At 41.8% G+C, this 25537-nt stretch overlaps 2 protein-coding genes across 2 annotated transcripts in view; one reads left to right on the top strand and one right to left on the bottom strand.

Moving 5' to 3' along the window:
* Window positions 1-25537, bottom strand: part of FANCM (FA complementation group M) — an 83095-nt gene that overhangs the window by 49402 nt on the left and 8156 nt on the right. Inside the window, exons 5-8 of the mRNA XM_059819733.1 lie at window positions 3660-3791; window positions 2748-2880; window positions 722-850; window positions 63-164 (exon numbers count right to left, since the gene is read on the bottom strand). Of these exons, the coding sequence (XP_059675716.1) occupies window positions 63-164; window positions 722-850; window positions 2748-2880; window positions 3660-3791 (496 nt within the window). The remainder of the gene's footprint in view (window positions 1-62; window positions 165-721; window positions 851-2747; window positions 2881-3659; window positions 3792-25537) is intronic.
* On the top strand, window positions 13572-24064 carry LOC104250500 (heme-binding protein 2). Its single transcript, XM_059819914.1, has 5 exons — window positions 13572-13797; window positions 20329-20420; window positions 21725-21866; window positions 23270-23453; window positions 23893-24064. Exons 1-5 carry the CDS (start codon window positions 13572-13574, stop codon window positions 24062-24064), a joined length of 816 nt encoding a protein of 271 aa, XP_059675897.1.

Raw genomic sequence — 25537 nt, 5'->3', positions numbered from 1 at the left:
ACTTGTTTTCGTCCACAGGTTTGACCATTCAGATACTTTTTCTTTGAGTTGTTGGTACTTACCAGGACATCCCTTTTTCCAGGATTTGAAGTGTTCTATTACAATTTCCTCCAATTTCCTTAATTTTGGATGACTGTAGATAAATTCCTTTTTATTTTCAAACACTGAAAAGGACATAAAGTGATTAAAGCTATAAGTAAACCTGCAACAAGTATGAAGGTTTAGTGTACTTCATTTCCTCCCATTATAATCCTGAGTCAGACATACAAATTCCAGACATTAATTTTAATTGCATTCACCTAAACAAACAAATTAGTAAACTACTTACAGAAGCACATTTGTTAAACCCAGTTTTTCAGAAAGTGCTGTTACTTTTGTTACAGTCAAACTGGAAAAGATATATAGTCAAACAGTAATTTTTTTAACCTTTCATTTTAAATCAAATTACAAACTTCAAATGTGTTTTAAGGTAGCTAAAACCACCAAGAGGGGAGAGAGATAGAGAGAGAGAGAGAGAGAGAGAGACAATGAGCGTGAGCAAGAGAGAGCGAGCACGAGAGATCAGATAGAGAAGAGTCTGGGGAAAACAATCTGGAATAAAGAATACTAGCCAAGTGTATCACCACAAATAGCTTCCTGCATCTACAAACTATGTAGAAGTATCTACTGATTCATTTAAACAGAAAGTAAATATTCTGTCCCTAAAAAGGGAAATACTGACCTGTTTTACTCTTGTAAACATTTCCATTTGCTGAAGCCAGACATGTGTCTGAAAACATGTCTCTAAGCTGCTGATATAGCTTCATGAAGTCCTCATTACGACCAAGTTCATTCTTCGTACGGGTTAACCCTTTGTAAAAAGTTGAAATACCTTAGTATTTAATCTCTGGAGTGAATATTATTTTAGCTTGTCTTTTGGATAGCATTCTCAGAAGTAGCAAGCTCCTTTCAAGAGCTAAAAGATACACATTAGCTTTAATGTAATGTAATAAACATTGTTTGGCATCGGTATTTTTTCAGGGAAGATGCCATTATAGAATTTAAACATGAAAACATGAATTTAAACATGAAAAACATGTATAAACAGAAGCTGGGTCCTGCGAGTAACCTGTAAAGTTTTACATCGACCATTTAGCACTAGAAAAGCCATCCAATCCAGAAATGATGAGGGTGGTGAGACACTGGAACAGGTTGCCCAGAGAAGTTGCGGACACCCCATCAGTGGAAGTGTTCAAGGTCAGGTTGGACGGGGCTTTGAGCAACCTGATCTAGTGGAAGATGTCCCTGCTTATGGCAGGGGGGTTAGACTAGGCGATTTTGAAAGACCATCTTCCAACCCAAACCATTCTGTGATTCTACGATTCTATGAAATGCTGCAAGGTACTCAAAGAGAAGGCAACCTATACTAAAAGCTAAAATCAAAAAGTTTCTTGAATGATTTTATATCAATGTTGAAAAGAATTTTGTTGTACTCAAACCAGAAACCAAACTTACCAGAACACCAGTAGAGAAGACCTATTTATTAGAACTATTTTCCATCAGTCATCTTTCAATAGCAGACAGGGATTTAAGGAATCTTAGAAACTAGGGATTACATGAAATGCTCTCCAGTGCCTAGGTCTAACAGCAGCACTATATCATCAGAAATGTAAAAAACTGCATGTGCGAAAGTCATAAATTGTAAAAGTGTCCAAACCATAAAATTAATGAGAAATTATTAGCACATGCATACTATAAGTATATATTCTATAGATATTCTATAATATGAAGCAAGCACTGTATGCCTTTGGTTCAGATGTAGGACAAAGCAGTGTCATTTTAATTAAGCAGTGCTGTAGGCGAAGTAGCTTTTGTAAGTTACCACACAATTACACAGCTAAGTGTAAACCAAAATTAAGCAAGAAACCCAAGAGCCACACCACGGGGTAATCTGAACAGCTGGAACCTTCCCCTCCCACAACCAGCGTTTAGAAGAAACTTGCAGTTGGACTGACATCGCCATCTTGAAATTTGTCCCCTCAAAAAAGATGTCAGTACCAAACCAGGTCTTCCAAACAGCAACAACAACCCAACAGGTCTAAAAACGACTGTGGAGAGTTGCAAAAGAGTCACAATACTCAGCGACGGAATTAGGAAAATAAACTGAGGAGAGAACAGAAAATATTATTGCATCACTGGATGAATTTGTGCTGTATCCACATCTGGAATAGTGCGCACAGTTCTTATCTCATTTGAGAAAATAAGAGGCACAGAGAAAGACAATAACAACTTTGTATTTTGCTTAGTGAGCACGGAAGATGTTGCACAGCTGGGATAGAAATTCTAATGTGATGTGTCTAAATCTGTAATCTTCTGGGAAAGACGCTTAAAATGCATGCATACATGAGTTTTGCTATAGGGAGAGGAATTGCTTTACAACGCCAAACAACTTCTCAGTTTAAATTGTTTAATGGTTATTATCTGTCTCTACAAAGGTACCACTGCCACTTACTCTGAATTCTGTTTGTGCCTTCTTTTTTTCAGAACTGCTGCCATATAAACACATTTGCTTTCCCAAATATATTCTAACATTGTGCTAACATATTTCCAATAGGGATGAAGGGAAACAAAATACCAATTACATCCCATCCAAAATACCAACCCATCCATGATATAAGCTGTTTTGTGCAAAACTAGCCATACAGATGAAGTAAATGAAACAAGAAGGAGCTGAGACAAAAGGAAGGATGTTTCTGAAGACATTTCACCTTTTGATCCATCCATAATTCCACAAAGGTAGATAAATAATGATCGTAATCCCATTTGCAACAGAAGCTCATAACCATGATATAAACTGATACAAAGTGCAAAATCTCCTTCAATTATGCCCTGATGTATGCCCTGTGGAAACAAAACAGACACATCATTAAATCAGGAAGTTGATAAGCAGGAGGAATCATTTTTGTCATAAGAACTGCAGTATAAGATTGGCATCTGAGAAATGCGAGCCAAAGCACAAAACTAATGCACAGCGAGTAGGCTGTCTATCAAAACCTTCAGGAAACAGGTCACACAATTCTTAATGATCAGTGAAGGCAATCTTTTTCCACCTTCAAAATGATCTCCAAAATACCTGTATTATCTTCCAAGATGAGCTCATTACTTTCCGATGCAGCAACACTCAAAATCTGACAGCTGAACCATCCATCAGTATTTGGCAGTATTTCCAGCATGTCTACCCAGGCTAGAAAATTTAAGTCAGGAAAGTTGTCTTGCCTACTGTGAAGTGTCTTTCTCAATGTTCTTTAAGGAACACAGTATTATTTTTTTTTTAAGGTAATATTCTTCAGGTTTGCAAAATTTGAACACTCCATGACAATTTGCAGAAAAATAGGGGCAGTAATGTATTTTTGAGGGGAAAGTGTAAATTTAGCAGTCAGTAATTACAATCTAAGTTCTCAAAACAATTTCAGATTGGAAATGGAGTTCTTCATCTTTTCCTTAACTTTCCTATATCAGCATTAAGAAATGCTGAGCAAGTAGGCATATTTTATTCCAGGGCTACAAATAGAATGTTACAAAAGAAACTGCACTTAAAATGTATCAGGAAACTTTGTACACTGTGGAATATTACTATTTATTCACTACTTTAATAATGTGAAATAAATAAAGATATTTACCACATTTTGTGAAGACGGATTTTTTCTATATTGATCTCTTGCTAGAATTATCTGATACTTTGTAAGGCCGGGAATATCTCGCTTTGCTAAAACTCCTATTTTAATCAGGCGTCCAGCAAATGTTTCTAGCACCTGCAAACAAAACACAGAAACATACAAGAGCTGGGAAGGTATGTATATTTAGCCCTTTAAAGTAGTTTTATTTTTACAGATCTGACACAACAGAATACAAGCAGCTCATTTATTTTATTGGAAACATAGAATTTTTCAAAACAAACTGTATTAATTTCCAAATAATTTGTTCCTGTATGAGATGACAACCTGGTGCTCCGCCTCACCGCAAGGTTCTCTGTTATAAGGATGTTTCTAGGCTAATTTATAAAATTTTTTCTAAGATCAGCAGAACTATTACAACTTGGTTCCCTAAGGATTTGTGCCCTCCATCCCACAGACAAACACCCTCCTGCCCCCAAGACAACCCCATATCCATCAAATAACTGAGAAGTGGCAATACGCAGTGTGTTTTTGTAATCACACAAGTACTGACCGAGCAGAGAGGAAACGAAACAGGATGGGTAGCCAGCTACCGAACTCATGCTGCAGCTCCCTCTCTTACTGGTAACCCTAACTTCAGTGGCGTTTCAGTCTCAAGAAAACTTGTAGGCAAGTACTCATTTTTGAAAAGTCTAAATTACCGCAGGTGAAGGACTAGCCAACACATTAGAAAGTTGTGTGTGGAAGGGATGGGAGTCAGGAGACGTGAGCAGAGAGGAATGAGCACCTGGCAGATGGGCCTAGCACAGCAGCATGCCCCATTTTCATCAAAAGCCATGCCAAAAGACACTTTGTTTTTATACATCACATGTACCTGCTTTCCACAACGGTGAAACAAGGGAATTGACCTGCACTAATTCATTTTAATCCTGTTTTTCCTCTTTGTTTCTCAGCCTTAGGTGGTCAGGCTTTTTTTCATAGACTTAGTTTTGCATGAGTGCTAACTCTGTAATAATTGGAGTAATCAGATTTGTTCTACAAAAATTACTTACAATCTGTTGGCCCACTTGGCTAGTAGCACCAAAACCATCTTAGTGCACAATAACAAGCTTCTCCAAAGGCAGTCTTGACTTAGTTTGACAGCATGTAGTTCCCGATAGCTGCTTACATGCATACAGCAATTCCCAAGTTTTCTGGGCATTGTAACACCAGTTCAGCTGAACTGCACTAAGAAGGCTATAGCATAGCAAATGTCTAATCCCTTTATTGCTGTTCTTTCAGCCCACTGAAAATCAAGTCCAACTGAACCGATAAAAACAGGTCTAACTTTCAGGCCTCAAACAATACTGATCTAAGTATGTCTTCAGCTTGCAAAGACAAAATGCCCTAACAGGAAAAGAAAGTCAACTGTAAAAGTGCAATGCATGTTTACACGCTAAGTAAAAACACTCCATTTCTCTTCTTCGCACGTTTAGCGTATGCTGGGTTTTTAGAGCCTGTTAGGGTGCACAAATATTATTAAGAATCACGCTCTAATTACACCCTGTCAATGCAGTGGCAGCTTAGTTTAACTTCTGCTCTCTGCTTGCTTTGATTATTTTTATAGTTTGGTACTCCTTTAGCTTCTTACTCTGTGCACAGTGCCTATGAGGCATTAAGTGGCAAATCCTGAGAAAAGGGGTGGGAATAATTGCCATCGTCAATTACAGCAGCATTAATCCCCCAAAGAATCAAAAATGCAAAGAGAACTTTGGAAGGGTGAAGGAGAACTTGTGAAAGCACCAGCCAAACTGGGGAAACAATGTGCTGGGGAATTTCCACATTGCCCACTCCATGCCTGCAGGTCTTTCAAAAACAGCTAGCTGGAGTCCGGAGGCTAAGCAGATTACAACAGATAAAGGCTGCTGAGGAATAATAGAAACAAAGCCTAAATTCTGAATGCTCTGGTGCATCTTAGGTTGCTCCTCTTCCCTACTCTGGGCCTTCAGACTGGGATACCACATCTCAGGCAGCTTGTCACTTTTGCTCAGAGGAGCGTGTGGACGTGGCATTGTGGGATGTGGCTTGATAGGCATGATGCTGTGCGGTGTGAGTGTTTTTTGTGTGTGGGTGGTGTGTTTTTTGGTTTTTTGTGGTTTTTTTTTTTTTTTTGTAATGGTTGGACTTGATGATCTTACAGGTCTTTTCCAACCTTAGTGATTCTGTGAACCCAGCTCAGCTCATCTGCTCCCAGCTAGAGGGGAAACAGGCGATGCCCACAGAGCAGCTGGGAGGCCTCTGGGAGCAGCTCCAAAGGCCCGACAGTGCCGGACGGTGCTGAGGAGCACTGCCCACTCCGTGTCTCTTGGGGGAGTTGATGTCAGACCAGCCCTGCTGACTGAACGCCCACCTGCACCGAAGAGCCCCCAGGCACCTCTGAAGAGACCCCAAGCACCTCTGAGCCCCGTCTTCAGGTTTACTTTCACCTACAGGGAGCCTGGGTCATGGCCTCACACGGCTCCCCAGGCAAAGCAAAGCACAGTCAAGAGACTCGTCCCGAAGCATTCCTGCTAATTAAGACTAATGGCTTAATTAGACCAAATAAACCACTAACAACATGCAAACACTAACTGGAAACTACAATATTGCTAGGAATTTCCGGAGGAAAGGAAAAGAGAAAGAGGAAAAAAAAAGAAAATCAAATGATCTTTTCTTAAAATACAGTCAAAAACATTCACTAAGCCACTTGGAAGTCTAAATGCACAAGAAATTAATTTTTCATATTTGGTGTAGTTTTAAGAGTTTAAGATTCAAAACTTTGTTTTTTACCAAACAGTTTGTTATTGTCATGTTGTTTTTAAATCTGGCCTGTATCTGACAAGTCACTTTAAAAGGACAGAGACAGAAATGTCTGTGCCAGCATAAAAAAAAAAGAGGTATTAAAAGAAAAGAAAAATGTTGATCATGCAAGGGATAACTCAGTGCTTTTTATTTTAATGGGATACAACTGAAATAGTACTTTATCCTCGCATCAAACCCTAAACATGAGGACACTTGAAATGCTGAAGATCAAGCTTAAACTATGTCTCAAGTAGTGGAAATGGAGCCAGTCTCTGAACACAAATATGTTTTCTCTAGAAAAGAAATTAATGTTTTCATTAAAAAGTAATGCTGACGTAAGTATAATATTTCAGCACTGGTTTATTATTTCCTATACTTGTTGCATAGTTTTTTTTTAAAAGAAATTTCCATTACATGTACTTTTATGTTTTATCCCTTGACCTAGTTTATAACATATAAGAAAGTTATATTGTCACTGTTTGCTCAACGTACACCCCTGTCTGATTTAATCATCTTCTGCAAAACAAACCAAGGAAGACTATTATGAAAGACAGCAGGATCCAGTCACCTGGAGCTTCAAAACTAATAAGGAACAGTAAACATAACCTACTTAGAAAAGATACAGAAACAAGCCCTACTCGGAGTGATTACATTTATCTTGCCTCTGTACCTTTATTTTTAATTAAAAAGATAATACTTCTGGAAAGCGTCCTCAAACTTTCCAAAACATTTAAGTGTTACGTTACCCATTTAAAAACAGAACCGTAGAATTAATTTCAATTAATTGCTTACTAGGACTCATGGCTTTTTCTAGCTCATTAAAGTGAGTTCAAAAAGCTGACAGATTTACTAACGAGATATATATAAGACAACTGGTAAAGTTATCCCATACTGCACTGAACTTTACAAGAACATACAGGTTTTCACTGAACAAAATATCTTCCCCAGCAAGTCACGCTGATTTTTTGAAGCTTGTACCCAAGATTAGCTTAGGACCTGCTGTTTGGAGCTGCGACATTACAAGCGGAACTGGCAAGGCAAAGAACTGTTACTGTTTCAGCTATACCTCGCTAAAAACTTCCATTAATCTGTTTTCTCTTGGCACAATAAAAAACAAAGGCTCTAAACAAATGACCTGGCCTAATTATTTGGCAAAGCATGCTTGCAAATCTGTAATAAAAGAAAAACAAGGAATCTCCCATGCATAAATAACTGTTTGCATTGCATTTCTTTCAGAGTAGAGAAGGAGGGGTTTGAGAGAAACCAGCCACTAAGTAGACTGTATCTTCACAAAACAAAGACTGAGGAGGTCCACTTCTATCCACTGGAAAGGCGAAGTGCCAGGAAGCTCTCCACAGTGCTCCCAGCCCCAACTGACAGACCTGACCAGGTTTATACAGTCACACTGCGCTTAAACAGAGCTGCCATTTCCCCTTCACCTCCTTCCCCTGCTCTCCCAACTCAGCTGGCTCCAGCATTTCCAATGCACAGTATGTCACTGTGCTGGTTTTGGCTGGGATGGGGTTAACTTTCTTCATAGCAGCTAGTATGGGGCTGTGTTTTGGATTGTATGGGGCTGTGTTTTGGATTTGGGCTGGAAACAATGTTGATAAAGCAGGAATGTTTTAGTTACTGCTGAGCAGGGCTCACACAGCACCAAGGCCTTTTCTGCTCCTCACCCCACCCCACCAGCGAGTGGGCTGGGGGTGCACGGGAAGTTGGGAGGGAACACAGCCGGGACAGCTGACCCCAACTGACCAAAGGGATATTCCATACCATATGACATCATGCTCAGTATATAAAGCCGGGGGAGGAAGAAGGAAGGTGGGGACATTCGGAGTAATGGCGTTTGTCTTCCCGAGCAACCGCTACGCGTGATAGAGCCCTGCTTCCCTGCAGATAGCTGAACACCTGCCTGCCGACGGGAAGTGGTGAATGAATTCCTTCTTTCGCTTTGCTTCTCCGCGCCGTGTTCTTTGCTCTACCTATTAAACTGTTTTTATCTCAGCCCACGAGTTTTCTCACTTTTACTCTTCTGGTTCTCTCCCCCACCCTACCTGGGGGGAGTGAGTGAGCGGCTGTGTGGTGCTTAGTTGCCAGCTGGGGTTAAACCACGACAGTCACAGACCCCTTCCAAACGTGCTGGGGCAGGCGCAGAATTGGTGTGCAAAAAAATGAGACTACGTTGTGTGTCGGTGAGGTAACATCACACGTACAGCTGTGCGGGAACCTTAACATGCCCCACTGACACACTGGTCTGCCTTAACCAGGGACCACTAAAACCGGGAGTATGGAAATAACACAAACAGCTCCAGAAGACAAATCCAGGTTTTTGTTGTGGTCGTGCACCACATGGACATCACGCTGCTCCTGCTCTCTGCTCCAGATTTTCAAATTTTCAACAAAGGGAGTGAAAGAAGACAAGAAAAGGAAAGAGGGGACTTCTTCAGGCTCTGGCCCCACCACCCATAGCTGGAAAGCCAGCTCAGAAAGTGTATTTATCACAAGTCTTCACAACAGAGTTGTGATCATACTGTCCTGGGGGAGAGCAAACCAGTTGTTCAGGAAGGCATGAAAGCAACCAGGGTCTTCTACAGCTCCAGGGAAAAGCAGCCTCAGTGAAGGTTAGATGAAGATCTAGAGCATTCATTGTTTTGTTGTAGGACTGAAACGAGAAAGGTTTAGGTTTCACACAGTGTGCTACCTTGAGAAGTGTCAGTGTGATAAATTAATATTCCTAAAAGTAACTTCCAGGAGGAAGTCCCAGGAACAAACCATGTTTAGTCCCTGCCAACTGTAACTCCAGGTTGAGTGAAAGAGTCCTGAGACTCCATCAAAAAAGAAAGTACCCAGGGTGACGAAGCCCAGCGGCAATCAGAGGACCAGCCAGCCCCATGGCTGTAGGAGCGTGTCTCACAGATGAGCTAGGGCAGCTTACAGATATCCTTTACCCGACTGCAAAGAAACTTCTCAGGCACACAGAGTACATAAAGTTTATGTACAGACTAAGACCAGTTTATTGTAAGATTTGATGAAGCCTCTCAAATCACAGTATAGTACACCAAAGAAGGGAAGGATGACAATTACTAGAAAAAGATGTGGATTTATGACAGAGAAGGAAACTGAGAAAGGTATATGGAGCTACAACTAGTGGTCAGTTTTAGCTATTCTCCCTGTAAAATTTCGGAGGCATGACAAAGACAAACAAACTCTAAACACGAAGGAGAAAAGTGCTATTTTGTGGAAGCTTTCTACTGATGTTTTCTTACCTTCCCAATAATGAAAACAAAGCAACAGGGACACAGCAGGGTACAGTGTTTTTAAGCTGACCTTATAATTCTCCAAAACCAATACTGATCAACCTAGTAATGATCTTGGCACCTCTGAAAGTTTTGTTTTCAAGTTTATATTAACTCATACAGACAGTGCACAGTCTTCCCAGTCTCCAGTGATCTGTTACACATTGAACATATACTGTTCTTCCCAGAAAGCTGGTATTCACCAAAAAGATACAATAGTTTGTCCTCTTTTAAGATCTTGGGTTTTCTCCTATTACAGCGTTTTTCACTTCTTGAAAGTTGCAAAAAAAGACGACCTACAGTTTTTACTTTTCAATTAATTTCACCGAGACCATTTTTACTCTTTTACTTGAGGAGTTATAAGAAAGAAGTGGCTTTTCTATATCAATCTGCCGTTCAGTAAGAGTAAATGTCATCACGTTGCCACAGGACAGAAAGAAGCATCCTACTGAGGATGTTTCATATCCTCAATTTGCAAGGCTGAATATTTGTTTTTCTTTTATATTCAGAGATATATAACCTGCCAGAAAAGCACCAAGAATACAGCACTACCAAAACTATATTCTCTCAAGAGTGACTGTTTATTAGCCAGCAGTCACACACAAAATTAACAAGTTGGGGGGGAAAAAAACAAATACAACAAAAATCAGCCTTGTTCAACTCTAGTAAAAATCAGATACTCCAGCAGTCTGAGCTGACAGCAGCATCTAGACACAGACCACGATACATCTTCAGTACTCTATCAAACATAGCCCTTTGTACATAATTACTAAGCACATCACAAACCAAAACCAAACCAAATACACACAAACAGGATCTTAAACTCCTACCAGCCCCTTTCTCACAGGTAGCCAGCGAATACTCAGTGGCATTTCTCACAAATACAGAAATTTGGCTCTGGTTTTAGACAATTTTTCTGGTTGTTGTTTTTTTGGGGTTTTCTTTTTCCATCTCCAGCAACAATGTTTAGCAATCCTCTAAACAGAAATAATTTCATTTAGGCAACTATTTATTCTCACAATTAATGCTTGAACAAAAGACTTGGGACTGTTTTCTGTGAGAAAATGACACAAAACTGGGAGAAGTGGTGGACACAGCGAAGGCTGCGCTGCCATTCAGCGGGACCTGGACAGGCTGGAGAGTTGGGCAGAGAGGAACCTTCTGAAATTCAACCAAGGCAAGTGCAGGACACTGCACATGGGGAGGAATAACCCCCTGCATCAGCACAGGTGAGGGGCTGACCTGCTGGAGAGCAGCTCTGTGGAAAGGGACCTGGGAGTCCTGGGGGACAACAGGGTGACCATGAGCCAGCAACGTGCCCTTGGGGCCCAGAAGGCCAACGGCATCCTGGGGTGCATCAAGAAGAGTGCGGCTAGCAGGGCGAGGGAGGTTGTCCTCCCCCTCTACTCTGCCCTGGTGAGGCCGCGTCTGGAGTACTGGGTCCAGTTCTGGGCTCCCCAGTTCAAGAAGGACGGGGAGCTGCTGGAGAGGGGACAGCAAAGGGCTACGGAGATGATTAGGGGAGTGGGACATCTTTCTTATGGGGAAAGGCTGAGGGACTTGGGTCTTTTTAGTCTGGAGAAGAGAAGACTGAGGGGGGATCTTATCAGTGCTTATAAATACTTAGGGGTGGGTGCCAGGAGGATGGGGCCAGTCTTTTTTCAGTGGTGCCCAGTGACAGGATGAGAGGTAACGGGCACAAACTTGGTCATAGGAAGTTCCATCTAAACGTGAGGAGGAACTTCTTTCCTTTGAGGGTGGCAGAGCACGGGAACAAGCTGCCCAGAGAGGTGGTGGAGTCTCCTTCTCTGGAGATATTCAAAACTCGTCTGGACACATTCCTGTGCAACCTGCTCTCGGTGACCCTGCTCTGGTGGGGGGTTTGGACTAGATGATCTCCAGAGGTCCCTTCCAACGCCCATCATTCTGTGATTCTGTAATTATTTATGCAGGATAGGCAGAAAAAGAGCCTCTACACATCGCCTCAGAAAGTCAGCTCTTCTCAAGAATAATGGTTTCCTGGAAGAAATCTTCAAGAGCCAGGATGCCCTCACTTGGCAGTAATAATCCAACTTCCAGAATTACGTGGAAAATTCCTTACTCAAAAAACTGAAGTCAGTGTTTGCACTGTACTAAAGCGTAATTTAAGACACTAACTATGACATGGATCGATTCATGTTGTGCCTTACTTCAAGGTACCTAGCCACAGAAATGTAGCTGCCCCATGAAGAAAGTTCAACAGCATCTTTGTGAGGGAAGTCTACTAATTGTCAGAAAATAGAGACCACTTCAGCATGTTTTCAATGAATCTTGTGATTCTGTACACTAGGTAGTTGACCATGAAATCAAATCACCAGACAACCAAACCCTGAAGCAAGTATCATCTCCAACATTTGTCAAGGATTTGCCTGCTCAGTGAATTTCAGGTCAGAGAAGAGTCCGTGATGCTGACACATTGCCCACAACTAAGAGGCCAAACATCCTCACAGTGGAACTAGCTGCCTCACTTACTGCAACCAGTGCATTCCACTTTTCTGCAAAAGGACCCCTCATGCTAAATTCTCTAGGAAAGAACTGTTCTCTGAGGACATTCCCACTGGCAGTTGTTCCTCCATTTGAAAATTCTCCAAGAAACGACAGTCCTTGTCTGGTCAGCTTTGGCTGACAGATGGAACACTTTATAGGAACAGCAGGATTTCAGTCTGTGGTGTCAGAAGTACAGGGTCAGGACTTGCACGTTCCTAGCTTCTAAGGCAATTAATACTTCACTGCCACATCAAGATCAGCCTCTGGGGTTAGGTAACCAAAGCCTGGGAGAAAGATACTGATCAAAAAAAAAAAAAAAAAGGGGGGGGGAGGGAAGATTAAGCACCACATCAGAGTCAACAGTTACATCCCTAACCTTTGGTCTCCTCCTGGAAGCATCTCAACAGTGTACAGGAGAGGGCTATTTTCTAATTATTCTAAAAGCCCACAGGTTCCCCTTTCTTGCCTGCACAAAAAAGGACCACAACACTTATTTCACATTAAAGTTGGAATGAAAGAGAACTATAAATAGAACCCTGTGCTCCACACAGACCCCCAATTCAAATTCAGATCCTGCTTTAATTGTCATAGCCAACCCCATAACAGGTCTGCTCATCTAGCTCTTTCTCGTACAGGCTTGCCTCAGCAATGGCAAAATTATACAGCTGTCAACTTCCAAAGCTCGACTTTCAATAACAAAATGACCCATGGATTTTGCACTCCTAACTGGAACCAGTTTGGAATGACCTCACAGACACTCCCGATAAAATGAAAGACCTGTCTTTCAAGCACGGTTTGAAAATACTAAAAGAAAGTCACAATAAACAAGGACTAACAGGACATGAAGAGCAGTGGGGAAAAAAGATGATGAACAGCTAGGAAAGAGAGCATGAGTTAATAGTGAAAAAAACATACGGAACACAAACTTCTTCAAGATCTATACTGCTTGGATCCTACAGCACCGGGTGAAGCTACAGCGCATCAGGACTGCTAGCAAAGCAGCGCTGGCCGTGTGCAGGCACCCCCACGCCGGAGCTCTGCTCCGCCAGCCCTACGCCGGACGGCGCACGGGAGCGCAGTGCGGGATGGGGGGGGCGCCGCACCTCCCTCCCTCCCTCCCGGCACTGCCCCGGCGGCGGGCGGGCAGAAGCGGGGGCCGCCCCTGCCCGTGCCGGCGCTCGCCCCCCCGCCCTCAAATCCCCGGGCAGGGCGAGCCCTTCATAAAGCGGCGCGGCGGCGGCAGCGCGCCCAGCCCGCTCCCCGGCCCGGCGCGATGGAGACGGGCGGCTGCCGCATGGGCGGCGCGGAGCCGGGCGCCCCGGCGATGATCACGCTGGAGGACCTGGACGGGATGGCGGAGGAGAGCCCCGACTCGGCGTACCACAGCAACGGCAGCAGCCTGGAGGAGGAGGCCGAGCGCATGGAGGACGAGGAGCAGGAGCGGCTGCTGAGCTACTGGCAGAGCGTGGGCAGGGGGCACCAGGTGGACGTGCCCCGGGGTAAGAGCCGGCCGGGGCGGGCCGCGAGCGGGCAGCGCTCGGGCCGGGCTAAGCCGCTTACGCCCGCAGCAGCCCGCTGGGCTTGAGGGGGATTAGGGAGGCGGTATTTGCGAGCTTACCGGCCGGTGCCGTAACCTTCCCAGTTATTTCTGACCTTCAGTTGCAGGGTGTCCCTCTCGGCAGCTCCGTGGGCTTCACCGATGCTGGTGACGGGCTCCCCAGCGGCAGCTCCCGCACGCGTTTCAGGCGGGGACCGGGGCGGTGCTGGCCGGGCCCTGCGGTGCCACGGCAAGGCGCCGACACCTGCAAACCTCCCCCTTCCCCTGAGGGAGCCTGCCCTCGGGGCTGGCAGCCGGCTGCGCCCCTAGAGAGGGTGCGGGGCAGGGCCGGGAGGATCACGGGCCCCCGCGGCCCTCCTTCACCTCCCCGGCCGCCCCTCGGCCACGCCAGCAGCGAGGCTGCCCCTGGAGAAGGGGTTAGGGCTGCGTCCCGCTGTCCGGCGGAGACGTGCGGCGATACAGCACCGGGTATCGCAATAAACGCCCGTCGTCGTTCTGTACGCTTCTGATACACAGAAACCTGAGCTAAAGCTTTTCACAGGGTGACTCAAAAGATTCTTCTAACTTAGAGAAGCAGCTGTAGTAGTAGGGGATTGACCTATTTCTACTAAAAAGGACTGACGTGAGTTTTCAGTCTTAATTAAATATTGAATTGACTACCTGCAAAAGCATTCTTCTTAAGAATATCTCCTGTAGCTATCCAAAAGGTTAGTTCTTTAAAAGACGGTTGAATTGAAAGATGGCATAGAGTAAACAAGTAAATGGATCGACTTTGCTTTTTGACAGTAAGCCTCCCAGGCTTATCTTATTAAAAAAATGTTTCTTTTCAATTTTAAGAAAGACTGAAGTATCTGAAAGACTGTAACAAGTCAGGTAGCTCATAACAAGCAGCAGAGACTAACTGCAAACTTAGCTCATTCAGAAACTGCAACTCATCTGCACTCTTCTGCCTAGAGGAGTACAGAGAGATCTTTAGCATCACTACTGTTCAGATAAATCACCTTCTAAGAGGACAGGAAGCAACAAAACCTTGAACAACAGACTGCACTAGACACCACCAAAATGAAATGACTTATTTAAAAACTTTTTCTATATTCCAACACAGCAAAGAGGGTACAACCTCCTTTCAAGTCATGCCTAGAAGTCTCATCTCATCTTTCCAATGTTTTAACAATGAAAATTAAGACCCCATCAGGTACTGAAAGAAGGGCGAGGTCAGTCTTAACAGAGTTCTCAGGCTTGCCTCGCTCTCGCTGTCCCCTTAGGAAAGGTCTTTGTGGGCCCTGCGCCAGCAGTGTCACCCCGTAGTTTCAATACGCACTCCAGCAGCCATGGGTTTGTGTCTGTGATCTGTGCACCAAATCTGACAGCTTCGGGTTCTACGGGGGCACAGAGGGAGGGGGAGAGGAGAGGGGCTCCCTATTTAAGACATGCACAAGTAAGGCATGAACAGGTGGATGCTGAGTTACTCCTGAAGATTAGCTTTGTGTAGCAGAAACCAAGATTCCTTCCCACAAAATTATCTCATATTCTGATACATAGTGAAACAAGGCATTGGAATTCTTAAGATTTCTTAGGCTGGATACGAAGTCTAGGAAATAGGTCAAAAGTACTAATTTAGCACATTTTAGTTATTGTTTATAAAAGGTTTATTCTGTAACTCCGAGCAAGTGTTACAAAAAATCTAAATAGAAGGTGTTTTCTTCAGATATTGTCCAGGGCTATATGTCAAGAGTAGACCACATCCCAACTAGAACAGCCTAAGAGAGTTTGCCAGATTAGTTTACGTGGTCCATCCAAAGATCAAGCTAACTGTTAATATCCATGTTTAGTATCCAGCCAGCTAAAGTGTACCTGAGCCTCAGGGAAGACAGGAAACACAGGATGACTTTCTGGGAGAAATCCTGCTTGTCAGTAGGGAGCAGACCGCCTCTCTTGACTAGTGTGCCCCATCCAAGCAGCTGCTGTCACTGAAGCCATGATGTGAGAATATACAAGAACTTTACTCGGCTGACTATTGACTGCCAGCCTGGTACATGTGCAGACAGAGCATTCAAGACCTTAACAACAGAAAGTATATTTCCTATAGTCTAGTGGTAAAGTCTGCAAAATAAGAACGTTACCACCCCTCTCATCAATAGTTCTGGACTGCCACAAGCTCTGACACCTGTTTTGTTCTATGGTGGCAATATACCTTTCAAAAAGATTACTTGCTTTGTAGCTTTTGTTAGCACCTTTTAAGTGTAACAGGAACACTGCAAGCATTCTAAAAATACCTAAGATTTTGTGAGATCTGAACAACAGACATTTATATGGCTGCCATTTCAATTTATCTCTGTTAACAAGATCTTAATCTATAGACTGACTGGCCTATGCCAAACCTTGCAACAAAAAGGTAAAAGAAAATTAAAGGTCCAGGAAGCTATAATCTAACTTTCTTGGCTTGAAAACTCCATTTTGTCTACTCCCAGTAGAAGAAGAAAACATGCTACAGCAGTTAATTTTAAATTTCTCAATTCTAATTTCAATATAAGAACATTCATTAACAAGCAAGCTCAGGAAAGTTGCTACCCATCAAAACCATCTACTTGCTAAAGCATAAAGTCGTCTTAAGATACTTAGTGTACAAAGCAGCACGCTCTGACGTCAGGTACCCAGGCTCCAGATCAAACTTTCGATCTGGAATGGCAGGTTGTTTTCCATCAATTCCAGCGTGCCCTCCCTGCTGAGGTTACTTCACGTAAGTGTCAGCAAGGCTCTGCTGGTAGAGAGGCTGCTGGACAGCAGTAGCATCTGTTGGTTGAAAGAGGCGTGAGGGGAAGGACTGCAGCGTCTCCATCGCTGGGTAATCCCAGTGATGCAGCCTCACGCTGAAGCCCGCCCCAGCCCAGCACTGAGCCTGCTTCCACGACAGCACTCGCCAACACCTCCCAGAGCTGTCTCCCGATTACTCTCTCCGAGGTGTGTGTCTAGTGGTTCTTTTCAGCATGAAGGTTTTGGTTCCCAGCATTATAAAGGCCGTCTCCTCTACTCTAGAATGACAAAGTTATGTGTGCGTGCACATTATTTAAGGGCACAGCTGACAAGTACATTCCACTTCAGTGACACTCCCAGCAGGTCCGATCAGACACAAATTAAGACATGCCACAATTTAAATACTGTTCAATCTAGTTGCTATGCACAAGTCTTGTCAGATGTGCCTTATCTATATAAATCCCTTTGTAAAGATTCGCCTCTTTCACAATACCTACCTAGAGTAGCAACTGTAATCACAATTTTGAAATTTAATTTAAATAAGCCTTTACCTAGCTACACTGCTACAGCTCATCTTGCCTTGTTTTGTCACACCAGTATTCAAGTTTGCAAGCTTGGACCGACAGACATGTCAAGCAACTCACTTGCTTTTGGGCAGTATAATATAAGTGTTGTCCAGGTTAAGGTATTTATAAACCAAATGTTAATACTTTCATGCCTGACAGCATGGATTCACAAACTGAAGAATAAAACTCCTGAAAGGACTTTAATTAGTTGTAATCCCTGCCCTATGCATTAATAAGGAAGAAAATAAACCCACACAGTTACCAATAAAGGAACTGAAAAATAGTGTTAACATTTCTAGAGTCCTAAAGTGTTTTCTAATTCTTGAGTACCCTGGAAAATTCAGTGCTGAAGTCTAATCTACTTTTATTTTTCTCTCAGCCTCCAAAGATATCAATTTTACATGTCAGTTATTACTTACATTTGTAAATGTTTCCCAATGACTTTTTTTAAAAAAAGTTTAACTAAAGTGTAGCTTTCTCCCCTTTATTAAAAGGTTCTTTAGTATTCCAAATAGTTTTAAAGCTAAAACCCCTGCACTGGATGCCAGGAGATGTAGGTTTGATTCCCAGCTCAGCTACGGATTTACTGAGTGACCTAGGCCAAGTTAATTCTCCTGCATCTTAATTCTCCTCTTCTCTGAAACATGGATAATACTCTCTTCCCCCCTCATCCTGCCTTTTCCCCTTCAGATACTGAAGCACTTAAAACGCCCAAGAGAAGGCCTCTTATTTCAGTTGAAACTTCCGTCCTTTTCATGCATGTCTGATATATACCATGAGGTAGTATGGCAGAAATTCACATCCAGACTTTCAAACACTGTACATAAAAATTAAGCTTCTAATCCTCTATCGAAGTGCACAAATGCCTACATTACTTCAACTTTGAAAGGCAAGGGACTAACTCTTTTGGAAGAGAGGCTTTCCATTCCTAAGACTAACCTTATATCCAGAGTTTCCAAGCTTGTCTGCTAGGGATCAATTTCTAAGCAGAATTTATTTATGAACTGCAGGCAGAATGGATATCAAGGCAACTGCAGTTGCAAATACACCTAATCCAACCATATTTAAATGATGAAACTGTAGAATAACAGAAGTACTAGAATATGCTAGTATTATATATGCAAGTATAATATATTTGTTCTTTCTATCCATTTGAGCTTGGCTGGAAATTGTCACGGTTAATACAGACTGAATGATTGCTAGTATCACTACATCTAGAAACAGGATAGGTTTGCTATTTAGTTTCTTACAAAACCTGAGAATCATTTAAAAAGTCACAGCTCATTTCAGTTCCATCTCAGCATTGGTAAGTAAGCATGCAGGTGCTTAGAGTTCTTCAACAATAGTCAAGCATTAACACTCTCCTTCACATAAAGGTCCGCCACCAAAATGTGCGAGCTCAGACCAGAAGTGATGACACATGTTAGACTGTACTCCAAGCCCCTCTTGTTCCAAAGGGCAAGACAACAGACAACAGCCAACATAAGCAGCATGCAAAACACACGGTGTCCCTATTAGTCAAATAAAGTTGGTATGTTCCATTTAATCTTTACTAGTGCTTTATGGTAACTATGACTATTTGAGAACATGGAACCACTGTATTTCTTTCTGTCAGGTGTAATGGAACCTGACAAACAGAACACAAATTATGAAGCGTGCTTTGCTCTACTCCCACCTTTATATAAGTTATGTTTCAATTTTGCTGGAATGTTAGTATTCACTCTAAGTCAACAGTCTTCTGCCCCTTCCAAACTGAAATAAAACCTTTCATCTAATGTACTTGGTATCTAATCAGACAGAACATACCTATAAAAGTACTACACAACAAAAAGCAATTGTGTTAACACAAATCTATGTTCTAGTTTCTTTGTTAAACAATCACATCTTAAGATACAGTTCTTCAGTGAAGTATACATTGAGGAATTCTAAGTTTCCTCATCTTATGTTTCTTTAACGTAACAGACACTTTTCTCCTCCCTCGTCTATAGTTTCTGCACTTCGATCCCCTGCCACACCCCACCTTCACTTTCTCCCCTCCAGCCTAAGTACATCGGGTTCTCCCAGCCCCTTCTGCACTTTGTCCTGCCCTAACCAGCTGGGTGGCCTCCACCAAAGTATCTCGAGTTCATCAGGGCCATTGCTGTACCATGAAGTCCCAAACCAGGCATGTGAAAAGCAGCTTCATGAGCACCAAACAGAACAGTCGCCTGCCCTGACCGGCTGGCTGCAGTCTTGCTGATACAGCCCAGTGTGTGTCCTGTTCTGTGAAGCCTCCTTCTGAAGCTGCAAAGTTCATGTTCTCTTCTATTTCTTAATGAAGACATTTGTTCACCTTTTATTTTGAAATCCTCCCCTCCTGTGAGGTCTTACTAGAAGGGCTTGCATTAAAAAAAAATAAGTATTATGCAATTCACTTAAGACCCAGAATTCCACTTTGCATACACAGAAGCTGGATGACCGCAGCATCACAGCTGGAACGCACTCTCCATCAGTTTCAGCTAGAACACTCCCAGAGATTGCAAGCAGCCGTGAATCGCAGAGAGAAGCGGTGTGGTAGCTGGGCAGCAGTAACCGCAGAGCTACCCAGGACACCGGGCTAACATCCCAGCCTGTCGCACCGCGCCAGTGCCTCAGGCACCATGGCTTCTGAGTGACAACACCAGCCTCACACCCCGACGTATATCTTTACTAACGAGTAGCACTGAAATGTGCATAGTATCAAATGCTAAAGTAGAATATTAGACGTAACACATCTTTTGGAAATTACAAAGTTTCCACAGTAGTAGTTCCTTGAACCTGTGAATAAAAGCTGCCAACTCAATTTACTTCTGCGTGTGGATACACATTAATCTAACACTGAAAGAGCTGCTAGAACTGGCAACATCTGCACAGAGCCAGAAAACTGGGCACCGCCAGAAGTTTTCTATAGATGCTTGTGTAATTGCAATACAGGAGGAGCGGGAGGGTGAAATCTGTCCCTAACAGTACAGGCACAGAAGGCAGTTAACCTTTCCTGTAAATATTGAAGAGCAAACTAAACATCATAAACACAAAGTCGCCAGAAGTTTAACTAAGAGAAAGTAAACGAAACACATTCATTCTTATTTCTACAGCTTCATGTCTAAAATTGGAATTGTGTTATTTTATTGCAGACATGGCAGAGCCAATTCAGCAGCTGACTAGAAATAACAATCCCCAGGAGAGACAGACCATCCCGTTTACTCTGATCCAGCGCAAAGAAAAGGTACCATTTGCCTCCCAGTCAAGGTTTTAACAGTGCTTTCAGTATTCGTACCTAGCTTCCAAAAATATGTTTCTTTATAAAATTATTTTAACCATTTAGGATTTTTAACATTATAAGGGCAAAGCATTATAACTGGATAACTACATTTTATTTTTAACATCTCACCATTTTTACATGTGTGAATTTTTCTTTTTTGTAAGGTAGAAACTAGAAGGAATGGCAGATGTCCAGGAATTACAGTCTTTGTGAGATTTTATAATTAATTTAACAAAACCCCCTCATATTCTGACATTTGAAATAAAATGCCTATTTTCTTCATTTAAATCAATGCATTATTCTTCTTTACACAATCATGTTAATAAAACCTTAGCAAAGAATACCTAAAAGAGATTAATATCTGAATTTAAAACTAACCATGTACTTTTGTATCATGGGTCATTATCAAACAAAGCAGCAATTTGCAAATCCATCTTACCAAAACCATCTTATCCTCTAATGAAAAGTTGAAATTGATGTCCCAAAATTGTTTACAGCTCAGGAAATGTGCAACCAAGTGTCTAACCTTAAATACATGAAAAAACAAGAAAGTCTTTACTAACCATATATGAAGAATTCTTGTCACATTTCTTTCAAATAGATCTATATAATTCAAATTTATAAATATCACAATTTGATTGAGTGTATTTCATGTAAACAGTTTGGGACTCCTGGCTATTTATGTTGTAATTAAATCCTTGAAAGCAATTTGTCAGTACTACTGTAATAACTGCAGATAAAAAATTAAGGTTATTCAGTGTTAATTGCAACTGAACATTTTATACTGCAAGTCCAAAAGATGACAGTTCCTTATTTTAAAGGAGAACTACCTAGAAGTCTGCTGAAATAAATTTTGGTCTAAGATCAGCAGCATATCCCTTCTTGATTTATATGAGGAAGGACTGAAATTCACGTTTCTTTCAAGATCATTTCACTGACAGCTGAGAAAAGATGCAATTATTCTTGTACTCAGGTAAGATGCATACACTGCATTGGTTTTGGATATCTACTTACTATATGCCAGCTTGGACCCTGAAATGAAGCGCACGTGAACTAAGTATTACACAGAATGTGCTTAAGGTACAACTGACACTGAGACTTAAAAATCATACCTCGTGCTTGCCATTCTCCTGGTCATGCACCTAGAGAAGCTGATTTCTTTATGCTATAAGTAAAGCACTGAAATATTGTTTGACTTTTATTTGTTTGCTTGGGTTTTTTAGGTGATTAACATAAAATACACAATTATTATCTTACTGTGTTTGCAGCTTGGAGATCTGCTTTATGAAAAACGTCAGTATGGAAAGGCCAAGTGGGCTTGTATAAAAATGAAAGAAAAACAGTACGAACAGAGCATATGCCTCGGATTCATGAAGCTTATGAGGTACATTTGTGAGCAGAATTCCTCAGGTAATTGGTACAATTCTACGTTAAAGTTAAAACATTGTATTTATGCACTAGCTCCTCCTAATTGGGAAGATACTGTTATGAGCTTTTTCCAAATACTCCACCCTGTCTATATGGACATTTTCCTGTAATATAGCCTTTCCAGCAGAGTCTAAACCAAAGTGCTGCTCCCTCTGCATACATGCTAGGAGAGAACATCTGCAGGAAGTGATCACTGCTTCTAAGGGCATTGTGACCACTACAACTGCCTGGGAATGGACACTGGGAATGGCTATTTTTGTAGGCTGCCAGCGATAAATTACGCTTTCGCTACAGAATTTTAGTGGTTTAGTTTTCACAGCAGTACTGATATCACCTATTCTAAGAACCTATTCAGAATGTAATGCCAAAAGAGACCATGTTTTGCCTCCTTCATTTTAGTTTATGATACTTAACTTGTATGTGTCTGAACGCACACCAAAAATTTGTGTGGCTGAAGCATATCTTCCAGAAAGATAATCCAGTTTTAACTCAAGTACTTTAAAATAATGGCAAGTCCACCATGTCCTTGATAGCTTGTGCCTGCATGAAAAATGTGCACCTAGTTTCCAATCCAATTCAATCTAGTTTCAACTTCCAGCCATCAATTCTCATTTTTTTCATTCTCCAGTTGATTAAAAAGTATTGCAATGCCCAGCGTTTTGTTCTGTAGTAGTACATGTGTTGTAATCAAGTCAACCCTTAATTTTCTTTCCAAGAAACAAAAAACATTGATCACAAAAGCTTTTCCTTAATCAGGTATTTTCACTGCTCTCCCCATTCTTCTAACACTTCTAACATGGTTTAAAAGTAATTTTGGCTCCAGAACAGTGCAGTTTTGTTTTCAAACTGTGTACAGAAGCAAAGTTCCCACTCCTAGTCATCACTGATACCTGCACAGTCAAAATCACAACCTTTTCCTATAGCACTGCAAAAATATAGCAACACGTCTGATAACAGCAAATCCTAAATGAATTCACAATGCAGCCCTCTTGTCTTGCCGACGTTCTTTGTTCCAAATATTTAAAACATGACACAAGGTCAGTTTACAAGATAAATACAACCGTCTTAAGAAGTCAAACTCCTTGCCCTACATGAAGATAGGAGAGCTCACCAAATACTACATTTTAGACACACATGCACACATATTTGCACGTGTGGGTTTTAGCTATCTATGTACACACACACAAACTACAAAGCATAATAAAATGCTCCTTCCAACCTGGAATACACACCCCCATTGTCCAAAACATCCTACTGAATTCCTTTTAGCAATGAAACTCTGCTCTGTGGTACTCCCTTTATGTTATTCAGTACAAGTTCAGAAGTCAAGCACAGTATGTAGACCTTCTTTTGTCTTTTCTAAAAAGTCATGTATGTCTCCTCAGGACTGTACTTGGGGATAACAATACCCATTGTGACCATAGTCCATACAAATGAATCTCAATCGGAGATGACACAGTCCGTGACAGTAGCGTACTACCTGCCTGAAATGCTGCAGGATGAGCCACCTCATCCTTTTGACTCTGACATAACCATTGAAGAATGGCCTTCTACTATTGTTTATAGCAGGTAAGAAACATTTTAATTTTGTTCTAGTAAAAACTGTAAAAAGATGCAGTTTTCATTTGGGCATCTTGCATCTTTTAAATCAAGTTCTAAAAGATAACAAACAGTAAAACTTGATTTTTAGTAATCGTTAAAAGCTGCCTGCTTTATGACACTGGGATATTCACGAAATAATGGTTACCAACTTACTTGGGAAAATGATGCTTCTGTAAACGTGAGATACAATAGCATCTCAAAACACAGACTATTCTGTGTAGCTGGGAACAAAGTGTCTCACATATCACTGAAAATGTTAAGAAAAAACTGTTATCTGTTTGAGATCAGTCAAAGCCAGGTAGTATCATTTGTGAAACATGACTAAGTAATTTAGAAGGAGGCATTTCTAGGCTCTGGAAAAACTGTGGATTTTATGAAGAACTTGATATGAAATTGGTTGTTACAGGAGCTTCAGAGGAATCACCAATGAAGATTCTATAATGAGAGAAATAAACCTGTTGGCGGAAATTCTGGAGAGTCCCGAGTTATATTTGCAGGATACATTCATCATCGCAGGATATACAAATCCAGCTGCTGCCAATCGACACAACGAGATATGGTTCCTTCAAAGACCATAGCCTCCCATTTCTCATGTTTGTCCGTCACAAGAATCAGTTCTGATTTACTGGCAGAATCTTACAGGTGAATCACGTGAGACTAGATATCAAACCCTCAAAGATTTTAGAAATGTGGCTTTTGGCCAGTTTAGCAAGGCAACCGCTCCAACTTAATAGTCAAACAGAAATAACACCTGAAACACACAGAGTTTCCTACATCAACTTTTACAGTTTTTACACAATTTTTACGGAGATTTTTAGCACTTTGAAAGTTATTTCACCTTGTCCTTTTTTTTTTTTTTTTTTTTTTTTTTTTTAACCAGATAAGGGAGACAGAGACCTCTCTCCTCATCCACTTATTAGCATCTCTAGACTGCTTGTGGCTTGGGATGGTCCTAGGGGAGACCCTGGAGCCCCTGTCCTGGGCACCTAGTGCTGCACCAGCTACACAAAGACCCTGTTGGGGCTTTCAGTGGGACACACATTAAGACCACCTCACACACGCAGGCTATGCTTCAGAAAAATAGCGTTCAGGTCTTAACTTCTGAAGAGAACGACCAGATTTAGACCACTGGGATTAAACCAAGGAGTAAAAGTAGGCCAACGCTGACTGCTTTAAATGTCATCATCTGTGGAGCAGAGATTCTTAATGCTTACCTCAAAAAGCATTCAACCAAAGTATTTCTAACCTTGAGAAGAGACCAAGAAGGCCGAACAGTCCTAATGCTCATTCAAGTTTTGTTAGCAAAAGTTACAGGTTACCTTAATCACACACTCATAGTAATCCCATCACTATATTTGGCATTCCTAAATAGAAAGCAGTTATTCTTAACTCTTCAGTTTCCACAACACTTTCATCTTACAACTTTGCTGAATGTTAAAACGCTGAAGTAATTTGTTCAGTACTTTTTGCACTCTTCTGGCAGCACCACACCATTAATGTTATAAACAATACAAATATCTCACAGAATCCCAAAAAAAAATTAAGCTAGAAGCGACCTCCGGCAGTCACCTGGTCCAGCCCTCTGCTATGCTGCTGGCAGAGCCAGCTGCTCAGGGCCTCACACAGCTGGATTTTGAGCATCTCCAGGGATGAGGAGCCCATAACCCCTCTGGGCCCTGTTCCACTATTTGGAACCTTCACTGTGAGAAGTGAAGGTTGACCACCCTCACTGTGAGAATTTTTCTTCCTAATATCTAGTTTTTCCTGTTGCAGCTTGTTTCGTTTACCCTTCATCCATATGATAATTCTTCAAGTAGACAATTGCTAGTCTAGCATGCTGTGAGTGAAAGACAAGCTCACATAGTTGTACACACATCAGAAAGTCCAAAAGCAGCACTCATGCTTTGCTACGTCCTACAGTTAAAGAGCACCTCCTGCACTTTAGAATCGGGGTAGCAGTTTTGCTCTCAGAAATCCCTTCTTAATGTCTCCCCTTACAGATATGATGGTAGAGTTTAATCTTAGTAGAAGTAAATGTCTTTTTATACAAA

This window comes from Gavia stellata, chromosome 7, assembly GCF_030936135.1.
Source record: "Gavia stellata isolate bGavSte3 chromosome 7, bGavSte3.hap2, whole genome shotgun sequence".
NCBI classification, from domain to species: Eukaryota; Metazoa; Chordata; class Aves; order Gaviiformes; family Gaviidae; genus Gavia; species Gavia stellata.
The sequence above is the reverse complement of the archived record's forward strand: the minus strand, read 5'-3'. Positions and strand labels throughout refer to the sequence as shown.

Coding starts and splice junctions, on each gene's coding strand:
- LOC104250500 (XM_059819914.1), top strand. CDS start 13,572: ATGGAGACGGGCGGCTGCCGCATGGGCGGCGCGGAGCCGGGCGCCCCG. Junction 13,798..20,328: donor CCAGGTGGACGTGCCCCGGG/GTAAGAGCCGGC, acceptor ATTTTATTGCAG/ACATGGCAGAGCCAATTCAG. Junction 21,867..23,269: donor TTGTGAGCAGAATTCCTCAG/GTAATTGGTACA, acceptor ATGTCTCCTCAG/GACTGTACTTGGGGATAACA.